General features: G+C 52.2%; 1 protein-coding gene across 1 annotated transcript in view; it reads right to left on the bottom strand.

Annotated features, from left to right (window-relative positions):
* The window catches only part of Sdk2 (sidekick cell adhesion molecule 2), a 230,419-nt gene extending 210,339 nt beyond the window's left edge, over positions 1-20,080 (bottom strand). Inside the window, exon 1 of the mRNA XM_042674176.1 lies at positions 19,914-20,080. Within this exon, the coding sequence (XP_042530110.1) occupies positions 19,914-19,977 (64 nt within the window). The 5' untranslated portion in view covers positions 19,978-20,080. The remainder of the gene's footprint in view (positions 1-19,913) is intronic.
* Between the last annotated feature and the right edge of the window lie 713 nt (positions 20,081-20,793).

The raw sequence follows: 20,793 nt of genomic DNA, 5'->3' as shown, positions 1-20,793 counted from the left end.
CCAACAACAACAACAACAACAACAAAAATGGAGGAAAAAAGAAAAATCAGGGTAAATATTTCTGGTAAGAGGGAGTCCTAGAGAGTGCCAAGAGGAGAACCCTAAATGCTGTGTACAGATGGCGCCCTCATCTCTCCAACCAGGGATGCTCTGTGCATAACCCAGCTGAGGTTAAAAGAACTGAGCTGAAACTTGAGCCACTGCCCCAGGAGAGCTGACCAACTAATTCTCCCTAAAGCACAGGTAAAGCCAACACTCTTTGAAGCAAATATTACAGAATCTAGATTCCCCATGACACACAACACAATGCCCAGAATATATACCAATGTAGTCTACACACAAAAACATGATGTTTTCAATGGTAGTGACCCTGCTGTAATGCTTACCTACTGAAATTAACAGATGCAAATTTTAAAACAGCCTTGTAACTGTACTCAATGAGATGAATGACAGTGGGCCTCAAATGAATAACAGTGTATCTGAAGGGTTCAAAATTTTATCTATCACATATGTATACCTATGCATGCATGTATGTATGTGTTTATGTATGTATGTATATGGGCATATATGTTTATACATGTTTATATCTCCATATGGAAATCTTAGAACTGAAAAATAAAATGAGTGAAACTTAAAAATTGACTGGCAGAGCCAGGCAGCAGTGGCTCACACCTGTAACCCTAGCCACTTGGGAGGCAGAGCCAGGAAGGACTAGGGTTCCAGGCCAGCCTAGATAGAGTCCATCTCAACAGAAAAAGTTGGATATGGTGGTGGGCTAGCCATGGCTGAAGTGCTGTTCTACCTTCTGAGCAGAGCAGCTTCTACCCTTCCAGATTCTAAAACATAGGAGTTGCTTTCACATCTGGAGAAACTTTTCTTAGCTCAGGGAGGGATACCAAAATTCTCAATGTTTTTCTTCCTCCTCCTCCTCCTCCTCCTCCTCCTCCTCCTTGTCCTCATAGCATTAAGAATAGGAGGACAGTGGGAAGTGCTGTGGTGAGCTCAGGGCCTGGGTTCTGTCCCTTACCTTTTTTTGCTCAAGACTGGCACTCTACCACTTGAGCCACACTTTATTTCTGGCTACCATTATTATTATTATCAGTAGTAGTAGTAGTAGTAGATTGTTGTGGGGTTTTTTGGTGGTTAATTAGAGATAGGAGTCTCATGAATTTTCCTGCCTGGGCTGGCTTCAAATCGCAATTCTCAAATTTCAGCCTCCTGAGTAGCTAGGATTGCAAGTATGAGCCACCAGCACTTAGCTTGATAAATTATCTTTTCTTTCCCTGCCTCATACCTCCCACGGGGCCTCTGGAGTCCCTCAATGGGACCAGGGCTTCAGAAAGACCATAGGAAACCTTCAGGACCGAGGCTGGCCCAGGAGCCATGCTCAGGTGACCCCACGCTGCATGGGAGGGGCTGGTTCTGCTTTCTGGCTTGGGGTGGGGGTGGGGCATGCCCGGATGTCCATAACGCACAGCTTGGAATCCAAGGGCCTTGATCTTCTGGCCTCTTTGTGGCTATTTCCATGAGGTCATAGGACTACTCTCTTACTCATCCTGTTTTCAATTCATGGTCTCCATCTTGATCTCTGTGCTTTGAACCCCTCCTGAGCTTGCTTACATCTCTGCATTCCCAGCATGCACCTTTATGTTCCCAGTGTCATGTCCCATCTTCCTCAAGGCCTTCCTGCTTTCCCAAGGGAGTGGCCTCCATTCGAACATCGCTTCCTACATCAAGTTATTAAACTAATATTTATATGATGCCAATTGCATGCCAGAAGCGCTTGCCTAAGCACTTCTACAAATCGTAATCTTCATGGAGTGAGTTCTCTCATCCTTGACTTACAGGCAGGGAAACTGAGGCTCAGGGAGGTTAAATCACTTGCTCAGGGTCTAAGAGACAGTCTGGCTCCAAGGTCCTAGCTGTGTGGTTCTCCATGGAGCTAGAAACTGTGTGAAGCCTCCTTCACACATTGGCTGGTAGAGGAAGAGGGACCCACATCCCGGTGCCCAGGGCCTTGAGTAGGTGGGAGGAGAAAGGGGAAGGAGATGAAAGGGAGGAGCTAGGGCCTCTGACGGCATGCACCCTGACCAGCTCCATTCTGTTCCCTGCATCCTGACCTGCTCCATTCCATTGCCTCTCTGCTCTGCCCCAGGGAAGGGGACACTCAGCCTGGCTCCTCCTTCAGTTGATGCTAGGATGGGATGCAGGGCCTCCATGCCAATTCCACCGCAGCCTGCCATCCCGAGGCTCTGATTTCCTTAGCTCCCTCCCCACAGGCAGGGCCAGCCTGGCTGTTTAATGGATTCACCCGGCAGGGAACTGCCCTTTAATAAGTGATGGTACCCTCAGAGCACTCCTGTGCAGTCCCCGGAGAATTTTCCATATGTTTATTTAAGGGGTGATTCTTCTTCATGTTCTCCTTCTTATACTCAAAGGCAGCCTTGCAGACAAAGCAAAACAGGGCCTCTAGGGCTGTTTGTTCAATGAGGTAGACCAGGCAGAACTCTCAGGCTCAGGTTCTAGGCTCTGTCCCTGAAATCGAGGGCTGGGGATACAAGACTTCAAAACCAACAGGCAGCAGCTTCTCCATATACACCAGGGGAAAAACGATGGAACCACTTGCTGGAATAAATTTGCAAGGTCCCTGCCTTCCTGAAATGGCAACAGCAAGCCAAGGAACTCCAGATTCTGATGGGCCCACCAGCTCCCCAGGGGTCCGAAAGTGTAGATACTGACTCAGTGGCTGGGGCCAGGCCCAAGACTCCCAGACTTGAGCAATTACTCAGTTCTTCTGCTGGTTTGAGTCTGATCCTGAGCTGCTTCAGTGTTTCCAGATCCCTAGGGTTACCTGGCTGAACTCAGGGAGGCAGAATTAGAATAACAGAGGCCCTGGTGAGGCTGCTAATAGGAAGTGAAATTTATTGAGTACCTACTCTGTGCCAGTTGCTTTATGCCACTGCAAGAAGACAGAAAATCTAGCCAGTTTTGCTGGATTTTCCTAAACTCCCTCAAAAAATCAGCCAGTCAAAAGGGAAAGAAGAGCTGGGTGCTGATGGCTCATGCCTGTAAATCCTAGCTACTTAGGAGGCTGACATCTGAGGATCACAGTTCAAAGCCAGCTGGGGGAGAAAAGTCCATGAGACTTTTATCTCCCATAAACTTCTCAGAAAAGGCTGGATGTGGCACTGTAGCTCAAGTAGTAGAGCACTTGCCTTGAGCCGAAGAAGCTCAGGGACAGAGCTCAGGCCCTGAGTTGAAGCCTTTGGCTATGAGGTGAGAGTTTGGCTTTGCATCCGCTCAAGCCATAGTTAAGTTTCCTCACCATGGGCCACCAATTGTGGACCCAAACCTCTAGAGCTGTGATGCAAAGTGAACATCTTTGGATTCGTTAGAATGTCATCCTGGGCTGATATACCCAGCATAGTATTATGGATAGGGTGCCTGAGCTGTGAGAAGTCAGGGTGATCCTGAGGCTCAGAGCAGGCCACAACAGGGCCAGGATCCTGCAGGGCTGTGCCGGCTTCAAAGCCTGAGGCATTTTGTACAGGCCTCTCAGGAGGTAAGGGGAAAGGGAAGAGAGAGGGGGGGACAGAGTGGGAGAGAGAGAGAGAGAGCGAGCAGGGAGAAGGAAGAGAAATACAGGAGAGTAACAGGAGAGAGAGTGAAGAAAGAAGAGAGGAGAGAAAGGACAGAAAGGGGGAGGAGGAAAGAGAAAGGAGAAAGGAGCTAGTGGGGGGGGGGAGAGGGAGGGAAGGAGGGAGGCACATACTAGACAAGACCAGGCAGGCAGGTGCTGGACACTGAATTCCACATTTTACTCCTCCATTCCTGGGCCTCCTGCACAAAAGTGGAGAAGGTTCCAGGCTTGTTCATTATTCTGCCTTACTCTTTGCCTTATCAGGCATGAGACAGTGGGACAGGGAACAGAACTTTGGAGTAGATGGTAGGAGGACATTATTCCTGGGTGGCTGGACTTAGTTTCACAGAGCCGGAAAGAGGGGCCTGGAGAGGGGAGGGGGCCCATGATGCGGGCCTCCCCAGTGGATAGGACAGACTTTGTGGAGGTGGAGAGGGGGCTGTGCACTCTCTCTAGGTTCTTTGTTTAACGTGACCTGCCACCATCTTGACATTCTTAACCGTTTTCCAACATGGTACCCGGATGTCACTTTGCGCTGGACACCTATGAATAGAGTGGGTGGTCCAGCAGTGGGTTGGAGAAGGCATCCACACAGCCAAACCCTCTGTGACACAAAGACGAGAACTCACTGAACTCATCAGAAGCTTCAGGAGAGTGAGAAAGAGAAGGACCTTCTGGGAACTGGAAAGGAACAGCTGAGAATAAGCCCAGCCCCCCCCCCCCCCCAGCCCTGTGGTGACAGCTAAGCAGCTGGTCAGGGTGGGGAACAGAGGAGGGGCCCAGCTGCCTTAGAGCCTTGGCCTCTCCAAAGAAACTTCCAAGGGGACACCAGGCTCCCAATGCCAGGCGAGTACGGCTCAGCTGTGCCAGCCTGTCCCCAGGGCCTCCGTGGAATCCCAGTCAAGCCGTTCACTTCTCTTTTGGGACTGAGAAAGAAAATGTCAGGAAGGGTTGATTCTAAGTTCTGGCCTGGCTTGCAGCTTATCCCTCATTGTCTCTCGAGGCTGGTACAGAAACTAAACCAACAAGAACAGGTGCTGGCATCCGACACAGCAGACAAGCAATGTAGAGCTTCCTTAGGCCCAGTACATTCTAGAAAAAAATGGTATGGGGAAAGCGAGGGTGCTCTAGCCAGGGGGGAATAAAACAAAGGTCTCCACCTGGCCTGTGGCTGGAGTCTCACAGGAACCTGGTTGGTCTGTGAACTTAGAGGCCTGTGTGGGGGACAGTCAATTTGTTGGCCCTCATCTCCATTTTGTCTGGCCCAGGCCAGCATTGACTCGGGTTACAGAGGCCCACTGCGGACCCAGTGCTGGATCGTTGTGAAATGCATCTCACATTTTCCCCACCAACTCAACTGGCCCACCTTTTGGTGGCTAGGAGGATGGCATTTGAACTTGAGAACTCATGGGGTGGGGTGGGATGGGGGAAATAAATGGATTCACACATGGGGGGCGGGCATTAGGGCCGGGGTGAGCAGTGTCTGCCAAGCAACAATCACAGCATGTCACCCATCCTGGTGTACTGTTTATTTCTACATGTCTCAGCACACATCTGTTTGTGGGTTGCATGATGCCATTTTCTTTTTTAGAGACACCTAAAATCACAGCCAATGTCTTACAACCCATGTGTCCCAGGTCCATATAACACAGCCAAGGATGACAGGCACAGAGACAGCTTTGTCACCTAGGAACACCTGCTGGACAGAGCACATTAGCCTCACCTCTTCCCATGGGAGCCCAGTCCTGGGTCCCTGCCCTGGAGCTCATGGTTCAGCTGCAGAGGGGAAGGGGGTTGAGACCAAGGCCCTGCGCAGAGGCTGCCCAGGCTGGCTGAGTTCTCACAGAGGGGTCAGGAGCACTGCTGCTCCCAAATATTATACCAACGGTCCTTCCAACAACCCTGCGAGAACAAAGGAGTTCTGCCATTTGCTTTAAGTCCACCTTTAACAGATATGGAAAAACTGAGACTTGGCTAATTTGGCCCCATTGTTTTTTTCTTTTGATCATAGGGCTTGAACTCGGGGCCTGGAATGTTGCCCCTGCGCTCTTTTACTCAAGACTATTGCTCTACCACTTGAGCCACAGCTCCACTTCTGGTTTTCTGGTGATTAATTGGAGATAAGAGTCTCATGGACTTTCCTGCTTAAGCTGGCTTTGAACTGTGATCCTCAGATCTCAGTCTCCTGAGTAGCTAGGATTACAGGCATGAGCCACCAGGGCCTGGCAGCCCCAATCTTTTAACCCTAGAGGTTAGAGGTCAGCCATGGGAAGACAACCTCATTAAAGGTCTCCAGGGGAGGCAGAAGAGGTGAAGATGCCTCCTGCCACACCTAATGGTAAAGAACACAGGCTGGGAACCCAATGCCTGGGTTGGTTCTTGAATCTGCTATTTCTAAGCTGTGTGATGTTGGGCAATTTGCTTGAGCTCGCTGAGCCTTAGTTTCCTGATCCATATAATGAGGAAAACGTGCCTCTTCACACTGAGAGTCACTGAGAGGCTCTGAGGAGGAATGTACACAGGCATTTAGAGTGATGCCTGGCATGTATCTTCTGTCGTGTTACCTCTTGCCCTGTGCTGTGAGTTCTGGATAACTCCAAAGCCAAGTATGTAGGGACCAATTACGCACTGTAGTTTCCCAGGACTCAGCACACAAGCCTTATATGTCTGAGGCCAAGAGTTTGGGCAGGTGGACATGGTGATACATGCCTATAATCTCAGTACGCAGGAGGTACAGTTTGAGGCTAGCCACGGTAGAAATCAAGATCCTATCTCAAAAAGCAAAGAAACAGAGAAAGCCCAGGCTGGGCATGGTGGTCACACCTGTAATCTCAGCTAGGTAAGAGGCAGAGATGTCAGGATCTAAGTCCCAGGCCAGCTCCAGGCAAAAAGCACAAGACCTTATGTGAAATGAAAACAAAGCAGAAAGGGTTGGGTGTGTAGCTCAAGTGGCAGAGCTCCTGCCTAGCAAGCGCAAGGTCCTGAGTTCAAACTACCACTCCTCCCTTCACCCTCCCTCACCCCCGACACACACACACAGAGTTGGGGTAACAGAGGATCATCTAAGCAAGGAGATCCACAAGACTGGGGCCAGAAAATAAGAGTCAGAAAATGAGGGTGGGGATGATGTGGTCCTGTGGGCGGCTCTAGGTGGTCACCCCTGCCCTACTTGGCAAAGACATTCAGACCCACTGTGCTCCCGAGACCAGCCCCCTCCAATCCACACCCAGGGACTGCCCTTGTCCTGCTTCGAGCTGCTCCCCGGCTTCATTGTCTGTGCCTGGAGACCCCGGATTGCAGCCAGCTCCTCTGGCTCAGGCCTCAGCTGCTCTGCCTCTCCCATCTCCCCTCCCATGGATGCAACCATGTCCATAGCTCAGATTCTTACTGAGGGGGATGCAGCTGAGAGAGAGAGAGAGAGCAGAGAAATCCCAGTTCTTCCCAAGACAGAACACCACGGTGGTTGGAGTCTGCAAAGGAGGAGGAAAACCCACGCTCCCCGACTTGGGACTCTTCCTTTTCTCACCCTCTATGAAACAAGACAGCTTTTTGTAATCTGACCCCAGGGAAGCTCCAAGTTCCCCCAGAAGGGAGGAAGCCATGTCATCTGGGTTTGTTTGTTGCTGTGTTCCTCCTGAAGTCTGTGTGGCTTCTATAAAATGGTTGGGAGGGGGGGAGGGGAGCGTCCATCTGAGTCTCTGGGTGTGGCCTTGCCCAGTCTGGTCTCACGGTTCATCACTGCTGTCTCCAAACACCAACAGCAAGGAGGGAAACCCAGTCCTTCCTGGTGTCTCCAGGGAAGGTGGTGGGGGGGCACCCCACATCCTCTGCTCAGCTCTGGCTCACCTCCCCTCAGTCAGTGACGTCTTCTCCGGGAAGCATCCTCAGGTCACCCCTCTGAACCCTGTAACCACCCACCACGTTCCTATCAGACCCAAGCACTGCCCCGCAGGACCAACAACAGGCTTGGTGACTCATTGGCCATGGGTGGTGACCCAGGTACCGCATCAGGCACACAGTAGGTGCTCAAAACACACTTGAAGAACAAATAGCTTTTGTTGTCAACTTTAGTTATCCAGTAGCTCATAAAGGTCACCTTGAAGCCTCAGCCAGGCTCCATCCTCTCCCAGAAGAGAGGCCTCTGGTTTTGGATTTTTTTTTTTTTTTTGTCGGTCGTGGGGCTTGAACTCTGGGCCTGGGCGCTGTCCCTCAGCTCTTCAGCTCAAGGCGAGTGCTCTACCACTTGAGCTACAGCTCCACTTCTGGTTTTCTGGTGGTTTATTAGAGATAGGAGTCTCACAGTCTTTCCTGCCCGGGCTGGCTTTGAACCGTGATCCTCAGATCTCAGCCTCCTGAGTAGCTAGGATTACAGGCGTGAGCCACCGGCGCCCGGCTGGTTTTGGATTTTTATATAAATATATAAAACTATAAACAAATGTTTGTGTAGATATATTTATGTATCATTAGTTATATACATATATTTACACTTATTTATATAAATAGATTTATATAAGTAGATATTTATATTTATATCAATATTTATATGTATTCATATTGATGCAAATACCTATATAAATATATAAAATATGTTAAGACATATAAATGAATATTTATATAAATAAATGCATGGATAGAAGATACACGTTTTTTGGTCTGAGACAAGAACTCAAACTCAGTACTTGTGGCCGCTTTCACTCATTGGCTAGTGCTCTACCAACTGAGCCACACCTCCACCCCCTGCTTCATATAGTTTAAGGAAGAACATGATCATGATGTGGGTAAATGTCCCCCAGAGGACTTCCAGTAAAGGCTTAGCTGCCAGCCTGAGCTCCTGCTACTGGGAAAGGAGGAAGTAACATCATGGGGTGTGACTTCGGCGGAGAGGTGTGGCCTCAAAGGAGACTTTGGCCCTCTGGCCCTTCCTCTGTCTTTACTTCTTGGGCTCTCAGTGATTAGAATCTCCTTTGCCAGTAGCTTCCATCAGGATGTACTATGCCCCTATAAGCCCAAAGCAATGTAACCAAGTATCTGTTACTTTATTAAGGTAGATCTTTTACTATTTTGTCTCAGGTATTTGGTATAATAATGGAAAACTGGCTGTCACAGGCATTAAGAGCAATAACTTTCTGAAGAAATAAGAGAAGAACAAGTAGAGGTCAGTTCTTTGGCCCTCTGCAAGGGCACAGGCCAAGGTCATGTCATGTACTAATTAATCAAGATTCTTACAGCCCTCTGTGAAGAGGCAGACACAGGCTACTGGGGCAGAAGGGACTCAGTTCAGCCACCGTTGGGTCACCGCTACTTGAGACTACACTTCTCTGCCAGGATTTCTCAAAGTGTGGGCTTGGATCAGTACCAGTCATGCCCCAGAGTCTGTTAGAAATGCAGCTTTCCAGACCCTACTTCAGAGCTTTGGTTTCAGAAACACTAGGTTAGTGACCAGGTCAATTGTGAGACCTATTGCTACTGACCATCCTCATTCTCTCACCGGTCAATGGACACCAGGGCCACCAGAATGTGTCTCCCTAGGCCCTAGACAGAAAGACATACCTTTTTACTCCCCTTGCCCCAAATTACTGGTACCTAGGGCTTAGATTGCAACTAGTGTGAACCTCCTCCTTTCTCCCTGTCTGCCAGCCTCCACAAGTCCGCCTTGGCTTGTCTGGATCCTGCCCAGTGCAGGCTTGCTCTCCATATTGGGCCAGGGCAACCAAGTTCCTGGAGATACAATGCATTCTAACATCGCAGGCGAGGTGGCAGGGGACACAGACAATGGGCCTTGTGTTTCCCCCCACGCCTTCCTGCAGGGGACTCTGGAGCCTGAGCTGGAGAGGGAAGAAGGCTGAGCCATCAAAACACCACTACCCAGTGCTGGTCCTGCTTGTGTCTGCCTGGGCCCAGGCTGAGGCCAGCAGGGGCCCTGGTCTCCTCTTTCCATCTCCTCCTACGATGGTACTATAGCCCTTATTCCTGAACCTTCTAGGTTCCCATTTATCAGAGCCTTAGGAGGAAATAGGGCTATATCAACACCTCCCCTCTCCTCCCTCTCTGTCCCCCCCTCCAAATTGAGGGGAGGGAAGGGGAGGGAGGGGAGGGGAGGATGGGCAGTGGACAGGGCTCTCCAGCCACCCGAAGCCACAACCCACAGCAGCCCTCTCTTGGTGGCTGATTTCTCTTCATTAGTGCAATCACATCAACAGTGACAGCAGCGTATTTATTACCGTCCTGACGACAGCCATTTCTCACCCAGTGATGCGCAGACTGATAATGAGCTTGGAGCAGAGCTAATGAGGAACTCCCCCCGGCCCTCCTCGCCAGCTTGGGGCCGAGAGGGCCTGCCTGCCCACCTACACCCCTGCCTGCACCAGGGCAGGAAGAGGCCATTCTACATGAGGAGCTCAAGGGTCACAGGCTGTGAGCACACTGTCCACGGGAGGGGACTGCAGGGCTGGCAGGGCAAGAAGTAGCTGAGCACAGACTCAAGACAGGACCTTGAGTTGGCTCTGGTCCTGGGGCTGTGAGCCAGGGAAGCTACAGGCAAACCACAGCCATGGGCCAGGCTGGTTGCTCAGTGGAGACCTGGGGGCTTGGATGAATGCTTTGAGGTCTGTTTCCCTGTGTAAGGAGGTGATGGAGCCTCTGTTGAAAACACTGAGGCTGTAATATCTGGTAGGGCGGGGTATTCAAGTCTGCTATAGGCAAGCGTGGTGAGTGCTGTTTGGCACATGACAGAAGAGACACATATGATTCTCCCATACTTCTCATTGGCTGCTCATGGCTACTTACCTGTATGGATCTTTTTTTTTTTTTTCTGGTCCTCCAATACTGTTATAAATATTCAAATGGCCCTTGGCAGAAGACAAAAAAAAAAAAAAAGGTTCCCTGTCCCTGGCATGGAGGATGGTCACTTCTGGAAGATAAATGCAAACAGACCACAGAAAACCCACATATTAAATTATTCTCAGCTGAGTTGTCCTTAGAGTGAATTTTGTTGTTGTTGAATCCTTTTAGAAAACCATCAAATGGATGGCAGTTTTCACAGATATCCCATCTGCCCTTCACCCAGCCTCTACATGAAGTTGGCCAGAAAAGTATTCATGTTGTTGATATTGTTAATGTTGAAGTTCAGTAACATTCAGTGACTTGTCAAGGTCACTTGACTTCTAAGCAAGAGACAATGAATGCAGTCAGCTGCTTGCCAGGCCACTGCTGTGGGTCTGGTTGATGTAGACAGGAAGTTCAGCTTCTCCGGAAGGCACCCACATGTCCACATGGATAAGAACTCCATGCAGGACACAGCCCAAGCCCAGCACTTCTGAGGAGACCACAGACCCTGCTAGTGCTGGCCATTGGTGTTGCCTGTCAGTTTATCCTGTCCCATCCTAATCAAAAGGAGGGAGGAGGCAGGAGACAGGCTCCCAGGGGTCTAGACAGAGGAGAGAGGCTGAAGATGAAACTGATGCCAGAAACATCTACCACCCCAACAGCAAGGGCATCTTGGGCAGGGCCAGGAGCTTGATGTCCAACCCACCACACTTACCACCTCTCCCATCATAGATCAGTTATGGTAGATGGTTATAGGGGTTGTAGACAATTGTGTTGGGGATACAATTGCTTTAGGTGGTGGTTATGGATAGAAAAAAATTGTAGAAAAAAAATTAAAACATAAAGAATTGAAATACATAAGTAAGGCATCTTGGAAGTTTCCAGAAGATACAACCTAAAATTTTGGACCCAAGTGTTATATAAGGGTATCTCATTCAAGTTTTTCAAAGTGGGTTTTGATGCATATCCTTGCGAGTCCAACAATCCAGGAGCAACACCTACTACATCCTCTAGCAAAATGCCTTTGTGTGTGTGTGTGTCAGTACTGGGGCTCGAACTCTGGACCTTGTAGTCTCACTTAGCCTTCTACTTAAGGCCAGTGCTCTACCATCGGAGCCACAGCTCCACTTCTGTTTTTTCTGTTTGTGTGTGTGTGTGTGTGTGTGTGTGTGTGTGTGTGTGTGTGTGTGTGTGTGTTGTGTGTGTGTGGTTAATTGGAGATAAGAGTCTCATAGACTTTTCTGCCCAGATTGGCTTTGAACCAGATCTCAGCCTCCCAAGTACCTAGGATTATAGGTTTGAGCCACCAGCACTAGGCTGAAAATATTCTTTGTAGGTGAGACTAGAACTCAGATAGGCCATGGAATAGGATACAAATTTCCACTTATTTAAAAGATAAACTATAAGAAAGAAAAAGGCCATGTAGATGCAGACTGGGCAGCTTCAGGCTGTGCTCACCCCTCCTCCATTACAGTAGTCAATGGAAAAATCTGGAAATGGATGTGCAACCCCAACCCCCACCCCCTTGCTTCCCCAGAGGTACACAATGAAAATCCTGATGACATGGCCCCCGGTCAGCAAGGCAGCGTAACTTGTCACCTTCCCTCTGAGGCTTTCCCTGACACTCTTACAGTGCCCTTATTTAAAGAGTTGAGTTCATTAATTGGGGGAGAATAATTGATGTCTAATACCTTCATCCTGGCTGATGAAGGGTTATTATCTAAACTCAAGGAGCTTATAATTAAAGAAATCCGTCTCGCACACATTACGAGATCATTCAGAATCAACAAGACCAAAATGGCCCAGTGAAACATCTCTAGCCCACAGGCTCGCTGACAGCGTGGAAGCTCAGGGGCGGAGTTCCAGCTGGTGGCTCAGGATGGCGTCACATGAGTCCGTGGGGACAAAAGAGATGTAAGTCAATGAAATGGGACAGGGATCCTTAAGGAGAGAGAAGGGGAAGGGGACATGTGGGACCGTGTGTGTGTGTGTGTGTGTGTGTGTGTGTGTGTGTGTGTGTGTGTGTGTGTGTGTGTGTGTGTGTGTGTGTGTGTGTGTGTGTGTGTGTGTGTGTGTGTGTGTGTGTGTGTGTGTGGTGAGGAGGTGATCTGAATTAGCAGGGTAATGTAGGAGCAGAGAGCTGAGACTACAGGGGTGCATAGGGGCAGAGTGAGGAGAGGTCTGTGGGCAGGGGGTAACACACAGCTTTTGGCATCCACAGCATATGGCTATGACACTGTGGGCACCAGTGGGCACTCAATGGAGGACTTGGGTTGTCTAGTGGGGGTAGGTAGTGGTAGCTTACCCCACTCCCTGTGCCCACCAAGCTAGAGAGAAGTCTGCAGTCACAAGAGATGGTTCTCAAATCTCCCAGGCTGGCCCGTAGCTGAGGGATGTGTACTTTCTGAAGATGGATAGCTTGGCTAGATCAAAAGCAGTTACCCGACCTGCATTCTCTGCCTTTCTTTTTCCTTTTCCTTTTTCTGGCAGTGCCTTAGGGATGAAAATCAGGTCCACATACAAGCCAGACTCTCCTTCTTACTAAGTCAAGTGATCTGTGCAAGTGGCTAAATATTCCTGAACTTCAAGGCTGGCAAAAGGATGTTAAGACTTTGTGGCCAATCTCCTTCCTAAACGGGCTAAAGAGCACATGGGGTCTTTCTGAAGGACACCCATAGAAATTTGAAGTTTTATGACAGAATCCAGTAAAAAACAACAACAGCAAAAACCCACCACCAACAAACACTTCCCTTAAAGGCTTAAACAGCTGATAATAGCTTAAAATATGTTTTTTTGTGGTGTCTTTTGAATTTTAAGCTGGACATAGTCTTTTTTTTAAATCATAGCACCCACGAGCAATGTTTTCATTTCTTAATTTTTAGTAGCTGTACAAAGGGGTTTCAATCCAACAAGTCAGATGATGAGTACAATGTGTCATCTCTCCTATCCTTCTCCCCGTCTTCCCCCATGCCAGCTATTTTTGTAAGTGCTGTGGTCCCATTCCACCTGGGTCTGTTGAATATGATGACTTTGCCCACCCTTCCTCTCTCCATATCACAGAGAATATCTGAACCTAATAAATAACTCCCAATAACAGAAGTTTAGTTGCCACTGGAGAGTTCAGAAGGACCAAAGAAACAAGCGTCTTGGGGGCTAGAGCACCTGTCTTCTCCTGACCCCAAAGCTGCCCTTGCTTCCCTGTCACCAAGATGAAGGTAAAAATGACGCTGGCATAGCAACACTTTTTCAGTGCACAGTCCTGAGATCTTGGCATTCATCCCTGCCACAAGCCAACCATGTAAGGAGAGAAGAAACTGGCACAGATAGACTGTCACTCAGCCAACGTCACTCAAAAAAGCAAATGGCAGGGAGGACTTGTGTCCCGATGTTGGATTCCTCAGTGGTCTGTCTGTCCCCATGGGCCTTCTATGCTGCATTCTGCTTTAGCTTCCATGGTTCAAAATAGGAAGTGGAGAATCGGTACTGGTCCCATCAGGAGCTTATATTAAGCTGTGACAAGTCCAGCATCCGTGTGTCCAGTCATATTCCTGATCATCTCCCTGACTCACAGATAACATAGCAACTGCCTCACCAGTCTGTAGCTCCAGAGATACCCTGGGGAGGTTCCAGCAGGGACAGGGGGTAGGGGGAGTCCTGCAAGACACCAGAGGTCTCCCCAGAATTCCCCATGTGGATGGCATTGCTGCATGTCATAACTCCTTCCCTCTGAATTATCACATCATCAAAATTTCATGGCCCCTCTGGGTCACTAATCGCTTCCCAGTGGCAGAAAACTCGAATTGCTTCTTCACCCTTGCCTTCCACCCCCTTCCCCCCCGACTCTGTTCTGTTTGGGAGATTCTTGTATGGCTCCACTATTGATGTCCCAAATGACCTGAAGGAGACACTTCCAATCATTTGGGGCCATCTCAGCCCCATGCGAGGGAGGGATGGCAGAAAACAGGAAAGGGGACCCTTCATGTTCTACCAAGATCCACACACCAAGGGCAAAGCCAAGAGCCAGGAGGGTCTGGAAGAAGAGGCTGGGGGAGACTCAGAGCCTGTTTCCAAACTCTATTGTCCGCCCTGGACCAGACCCATCGTGTCTAACAGCAGAGTGGTCTGTGTGTCTCACTTACAAATGGTTGTCACTCTTGGGGAATATGGTGAAGGATGCTGAGGGGTGCCCTGGGCTGTGGCAGGAAGATGGGTACTGGGGATTATAGGGCTCTGGTTCATCCTGACACTCGGACCTTGCAGCTAGAGGGCAGTTCACTTTTCCAAGCCTCTCTGCCTGTCTTTTTCCAGCATGAAGAAGCCTGCACTTCCCAGCTCCTTTGAGTGACCAGCACAGAGGGGAGGGAGAGGGGCTGAAGTCATCAAGAATCCACACAAGTGCTTGCTGTCCTCCCCCCCACAGCATGGTTGAGGGTCCCTACATAGTTCAAATGGCACCCCCATGAATGGAACATCACTCCAAATCATCTACCCCTCCTCGTTACAGAGGTGAGGGCAGCTGGCTGGTGTTCAGTAGGGATCTCAGGTCCAGCCAACCAGGCCTGCTAGCGGCAGCTTCTGCTGTGGAGCCCGTGCTGAGAATGGTGGGGGAGAGGGGTGGCACTACCATGGTCCAGCCCTGCTCCCCGACTCGGGGAGCCTCAGCGGCCTGACAGAGTAAGGGTTAGGTGGCACAGGAGGTGTGGAAAGTTCAGGGGAGACCACAGACACTTCATAAGCCACCAGCTGACCAATATTCAGTGAGTCACTCACTTCATTCATTCACACGTCAGATCAGTGCTCTGGAAGAGGTAGGGCAGACAGCAGGCCCATGCTCAAAGACGCCATCACATGGTTACTTAGCAACTGGAAAGGGACATTAGGCCAGGTCCTGCAGGAAACAAGGAGTGGGCTCGAACCCCTGGGAGGAGGGGGCCCTGGCACAGCGACAGCGGGAAGCTCGGGGCCGGTGGGAGGCCAGTGTCCCGTGAGCTCCAGGCTGAGCAAGGTGGTTCTCACGGGGACAGAAGTGGGCACAGGGGAGTGGCACAATGAGATGTCAGGGTAGACCATGTGGAGAAGGTAGAGGGAGTTCTGCCATCCTGCCAGTCACCTCATCCCACGGTATTAATCCTGAATATTTAGGAAGAGCACCTCAGGGGTGATTGGGATAATCTCATACAATCATCCAATAGATGTGATTTTCAACTGTATCCCCATTTCACAGATAAGGAAACTGAAACTTAGTACAAGCTTGGCCCCATGAAGGAGGCGGAGGCCAAAAGGGCCGTGGTAGACTAGAAGTACCTGGGCAGATGGCACAGGTTGGGGGCACCTGTTGTCTACACCCAGGAATCTGAGCAGACAGCCTCCATGGTGCCTTTTCCTAGGCACCCCAAATGGGTACCCCTCTCCCAAGCAGTCTCTTGCCCACAAAGCTCACTGGTTTGTCTTCAGCTTGTCTTCCTTTGCCAGCCACTCCAGCAGTCACTGCCGGCCCAATTTGTTACCATTGGAATCCTGATGACTAATTCCCACAGCTTCGGCAAGGCCATCAGTGGACTCCAGGGAGAGCCCGGATGGAAATCCACACCCAACCCCCACCTCACTCCCAGAGGGGACTTCTAGCCAAGCAGGAGACCCTTTAAACCAACTGCTCAGACACGCTGTCACCAGAAGGTAAACTGTTCCTGCAATGTAACCCATGGCTGTACAATGACCAGTTTGTGCATGGCAGCGTGGCCTCCATAACCAAGCTTGTACACGCAGGCCAGATGCTGCTTGTGCTGAGCCAGAGGGAGGTGGGGTGGGGTGGGGTGGGAGGATGGATGGATCAGCTCTCTGGGCCTTTTCATGTGTCTTTCAAGTCAGACAACAAGCCCATTCCCCCTTACCTTTAGCTCACAGACTTAACTGCCAGCAATCCAGGTACGAGGTCAAACACACACCAACATACAGTTTAACATATCAGCTTAGAGTCAGCCATTAAGGCCTTGTTTAAGCACAGGTCTGCTGTAAAGGATTTGGCTTCTTTCCCAGTCAAATCGTTCCCTCTCCCGATGGAACCAAGTTCTTGGCCCCTACTCTGGCCTTCCAGTAGAGGACAGGAGGGAGAGGCCATCAATAAATGTTTGCTGAAGAAATGTATGAAAGGAAGTTTGCGAGACAGACTCGGATGATGCCTTGTTCTAGGCCAGGCAGGGCGGGGGTCTTCTGCGGCCAAGAGAAAACACTAAACTCTTAACACTCCAGAATGTTCCAGACTCCAGGCGTGCACAGGGAAACAGGGACACAGGAGAAGGGAGTGGGAGCAGCAGGGGCACCTCCCACCCCACTCCTGTGTGAGGCTTTTGACAGTTGAGCCCCGGGCAAACACGACACTCAGGCCTCCTGGTAATTAGCAAGAGGCCCCGATCAATAAGTTATTTTTTGCTGTCAGTAATTAATAATTACAGCTTAGCCACACCATGTAATTAAACTTTCATCCTGCTCCCTCGTGTGCTGTTTGGCTTTTATTGTGATTAGCTCCCAGCACTAAACTTTCTCCCTTTGGAACCTTCTAGGAGCTTCCAGAGTTTGGAGTTTCTGGGTCTCTGTCAGGGGTTTTCTCACTGTCTGGTTCACTCAGCTCTAGCTCTCTCTCTCTTGTTCTTTCCCTAGGCCTGGTTCTCTTGAAAGGACCACAAGACCAGCTGGCATGGCAGTACCTACCTACCCACCCTCCTTCCCTCCACAGCCTGGCAGGATGACCTCCAGCAGGGAGCAGAGTCCCAAACACATGCAAACTCCTGAAATGTCTCCAATCCCCATGTAACTCTGCAAGGGGGGCAGCTACTATTCGTAGTGTCCTGATGAGGAAACTGGGCTTAGAATATCAAAGAAAAAATCTCAGCCACTCCCTTTAGATCAGGCAGCATAGCCAAGATCTCAAGAGCCCCTCTTGACACTGCCAAACCCAATGTTCCTACAAACCCATTTCCTACAATGTTACTGCATTCCAGCTGGGAAATGATTTTGAATGATAGGACTTCTGGGGGGGGGGGGGGAGGAAATGTCTAAATGGTAGCTTTTATATAACTAGGGGATGTAGCTCAAGTCCAGGACCTGGGGAAATATAAACACTAGATGAAAAGCCTAGATGAAATCTGGCTGGGGTAGACAAGAGAGGGGTGTTTCCAGGAACAGATGTAGATGTGTGGCCCCTGGCCTCACTCTGGAGAATGGGATTGGTCAGAAGTGACAGGAAGTGTTTCAAGTATCCTGCCATCCCCAAGGATTCATGACATAGCCTCAAATGCAAAGAAACTCAGTCTCAAATCCTAAAGCAGATAAGCAATGACCCCGTGCCCTAGCCCCAGCTACCAACATGCACAGCCAGCATGGCCCCAAGCTGAGACCAGAGGCGGCCTTCCCATAATGCTCTGCAGCTTGGGGAAACAAATGGAAGGAGTGGGCAGGCAGAGGCTAGCAAACAAACACTAGGAGCCAGAGAGCACAAAAAGGAGCAGCAGGGGCCTGGACAGCCAGACCCTCAAAAGACAGCAAACAGGAGATGCAGGAGAGGGAGGGAATCAATCAAGAGACCTTCACAGCTCTAGACAGGCAGGAAGCTCAGGAGGAAAGACAGACAGGTAGAATTTCAGCCTCACACCAGGGCCGGCAGGTGTGGATGGGTGGGGCAGAAGGGATGAAAAGACCCTAATGAAGGACCACCAGGTGCCCTGAGGAGGGGGCGGGGCTCCAGAAAGGCATAGTTAATCCTGGCTGAGAAGAACCCCTATCTAAGGACCTAGGGGAAGTCAGTTTCCTGGAATCAGTGAAGTTAGATGGGTCTATTCAGGCTAACGCCCCTTGGAGCTAGCAGACCCTCTTGAATTTTGACTAGTAACTCACGGGCAGCTCAGAAGGAGCCCACGGAGGAGCAGAGTGGATGCCAGCCCATTCCTGTTCTTCCAGGGAAGCCCCAGATAAGGGCACCCCTACCTGCACCTGGCTGGCCACCACCAGCACACCTGGCCCTGGGTCTCACTTTGACCCAGATCCTGGGAGTGGCCTTGAGCACCCGCCCTTTGAGGCCAGGGCGGCCTCAGTTTCCCCATCTGTGAAACGACTTACTAGAACAAGATGACCTCTGAGGTCCCCGCCTGCTGGAAGGTTTTATGATGATCATAAAAATAATAACTTTTATTACCTTACATTTATGGAGATCGTTACCAAATTTCAAAGTGCTTTTACCTAAATTACCTCGTAAAAAAGTCTCCCCTCCACCCTTGTGAGCGGGAGCTGATGATTTTTCCTCCGTGATCTGCCTGACTCTACGTGCAGGGGGGGAAGGTGGGGTCCCTTCTTCCTCGTCGGGTCCACCGCGACGACCCCAGAGGCGAACTGATGAGTCCCGGCCTGGGTTGTAGCCCCTGTCGCCTGGCACCCCGGCTGGGTCTAGCCCCTCTCTCCGCAGCCCGGAAGAACGAAGGCAGGGAGAGCCCAGAGCCCGGAGCCTCGGTCCAGACTTCGTCTCCCTCCGCCCCCAGCAGGCGCCGCTCGGACACCGCGGGCACCGCCGCCGCCTGGATCGGCGAACCCCAAACGTAGTGAGAGCGCGGGTGCAGCGCCCTTCCCCTCCGGGCGAGTGGGGGAGGTGGGGAGGGGGGGAACGGAGGAGGGAAACGTCTGGACCTCAACCTCGGATGGGGACAGCGCCGATCCCTCCTCGCCCTTCCCACGCGCTCATTTCCAAACCCTTCTCCACCGCCAGGCTGCTCCGGGCAGCCACAGGTCAAAGCGTCGGCTGCGAGACACTCGGGCCGCCGGGGCGGGGGCGGGCGGGAGGGCGGCCCCAGACCCTCCCCGGGCACCACCCCCCGCGGGTCAGGCCGCCCGGCTCCCGGCGCTCGCCGGCCGCGGAGCAGCCCCAGCCCTGAGCCGAAGCACCCAGCAGCCGAGCTCCGGTACGTGGCCCCAAGCGACCACGCCGGCCGCGGGCGCCAGCCCCTTCCCCGCCCTCCTGCTCCAGGCCCTGGCCCGAGGAGGGGCGGGGCGCAGCCAGCGCTTGCCCGGCCCGGCCTTCACCCTCTCCCCCCCTTCCCCCAGCCTCGCACCGACTCTCTCCCCGCAGACGCAGGGCGAGATCAGCCGCCGGGCCCCGATGAGCTCCGGGGAGCCGGCCGAGGAGCCCGCGCCCCCACGCCGGCCCGGGGCCACCCACCGCGGGCGGGGCCGCGGCCGCGCCCCTCGCGCCACCCCCTCGTCCCCCAGTCCGAAGTCACAAGTGTCAGGGGGACTGCCCCGCCCGAAGGAGAACCCCGAAACTCCGGGAGGGGCAAGTCTTGAAAACTCCCAGGAGATGCGATTGCCAAGGCTAAGCCGGGTCCTCCGGGAGGCCCCCCCCTCCGCCCCCCGCGACTGTCCCGCGCCGCCCCTCCCGCGCGGGGCAGGCAGGGGTCCCCGGTACCTTGGGCTCTGGCCGCGCGGATCCGATGCAGGGCGAGCAAAGTCCAGGTCAGCAGCCTCCACATGGTGACCAGCCCGCGGGGGTCCTCCGGACTGTCCTTCCCCTGAGCCTCGCTTTATAATCCTGGGGTCCGGCACCCCGCGGCTCCGGTCCAGAAAGTGTCCAAGCGACTGGGGCGTGCTATGCCCTCGGAGAGGGAGGGTGGTCCGCGCCGGTTACCCCCTCCTCCTCCTCTGCTGTCCAAGTCCTCAGCGCGCCCGGAAAGCGAGGGGGCGCGCGGAGAGGAAGAGGCAGAGCCGTCCTCTCTTAGCACCCCAACTCCGAGTCCTCGTCCCCGGCCAGGTGGCCTCTGCGACCCGATCGGGTCGCTGGCTTTGCTTGGGAATCCGCAGTCAACTTCAGGAAACTTCCTGGGGTGGCCACGTTGCCCGCCCCCCGCCCCTCCCCGCCCCTCCCCGCCCTCCTCCGGCTGGGCTCTCCCGGCCGACCCCGGCGTTCGCACCGCCTGTCCCGACGCCCGTCTCCCCCCCCCCCCCGCCCCGCTCCGGGACCCGCTCCGAGCCCAGTGGGGGGCGGCCGCGGGTACAGGGGGGGGGTCTTCAGGGGCGCGGGGCTCGGGGGGGCGAGGTTGGCATAACGGTCCGAATCTCCCTGGAGCTGAAGTTTTCTTCTAACTTTGAAGGCGGTATCTGGTGGAGCCGAGCTACCCCTCCTGGACTCCACCGCCCCGGTGCCCCATCTGGAGACCCTGGGGCTCCCCGCGGGGCTCCGCGCCCAGACAGCCGCCAAACTTTGCAGGTTCTGCAGCCCCGCGCGCCCCTCCGCGCGCCCGTGTCCGCGCCAGCTGCGGGTTGGTGGGGGCGGTTGCCGGGCTCGGCGA

This window comes from Dipodomys spectabilis, unplaced genomic scaffold, assembly GCF_019054845.1.
Source record: "Dipodomys spectabilis isolate Male_0828 unplaced genomic scaffold, ASM1905484v1 ptg000018l, whole genome shotgun sequence".
Lineage (NCBI taxonomy): Eukaryota > Metazoa > Chordata > Mammalia > Rodentia > Heteromyidae > Dipodomys > Dipodomys spectabilis.
The sequence above is the reverse complement of the archived record's forward strand: the minus strand, read 5'-3'. Positions and strand labels throughout refer to the sequence as shown.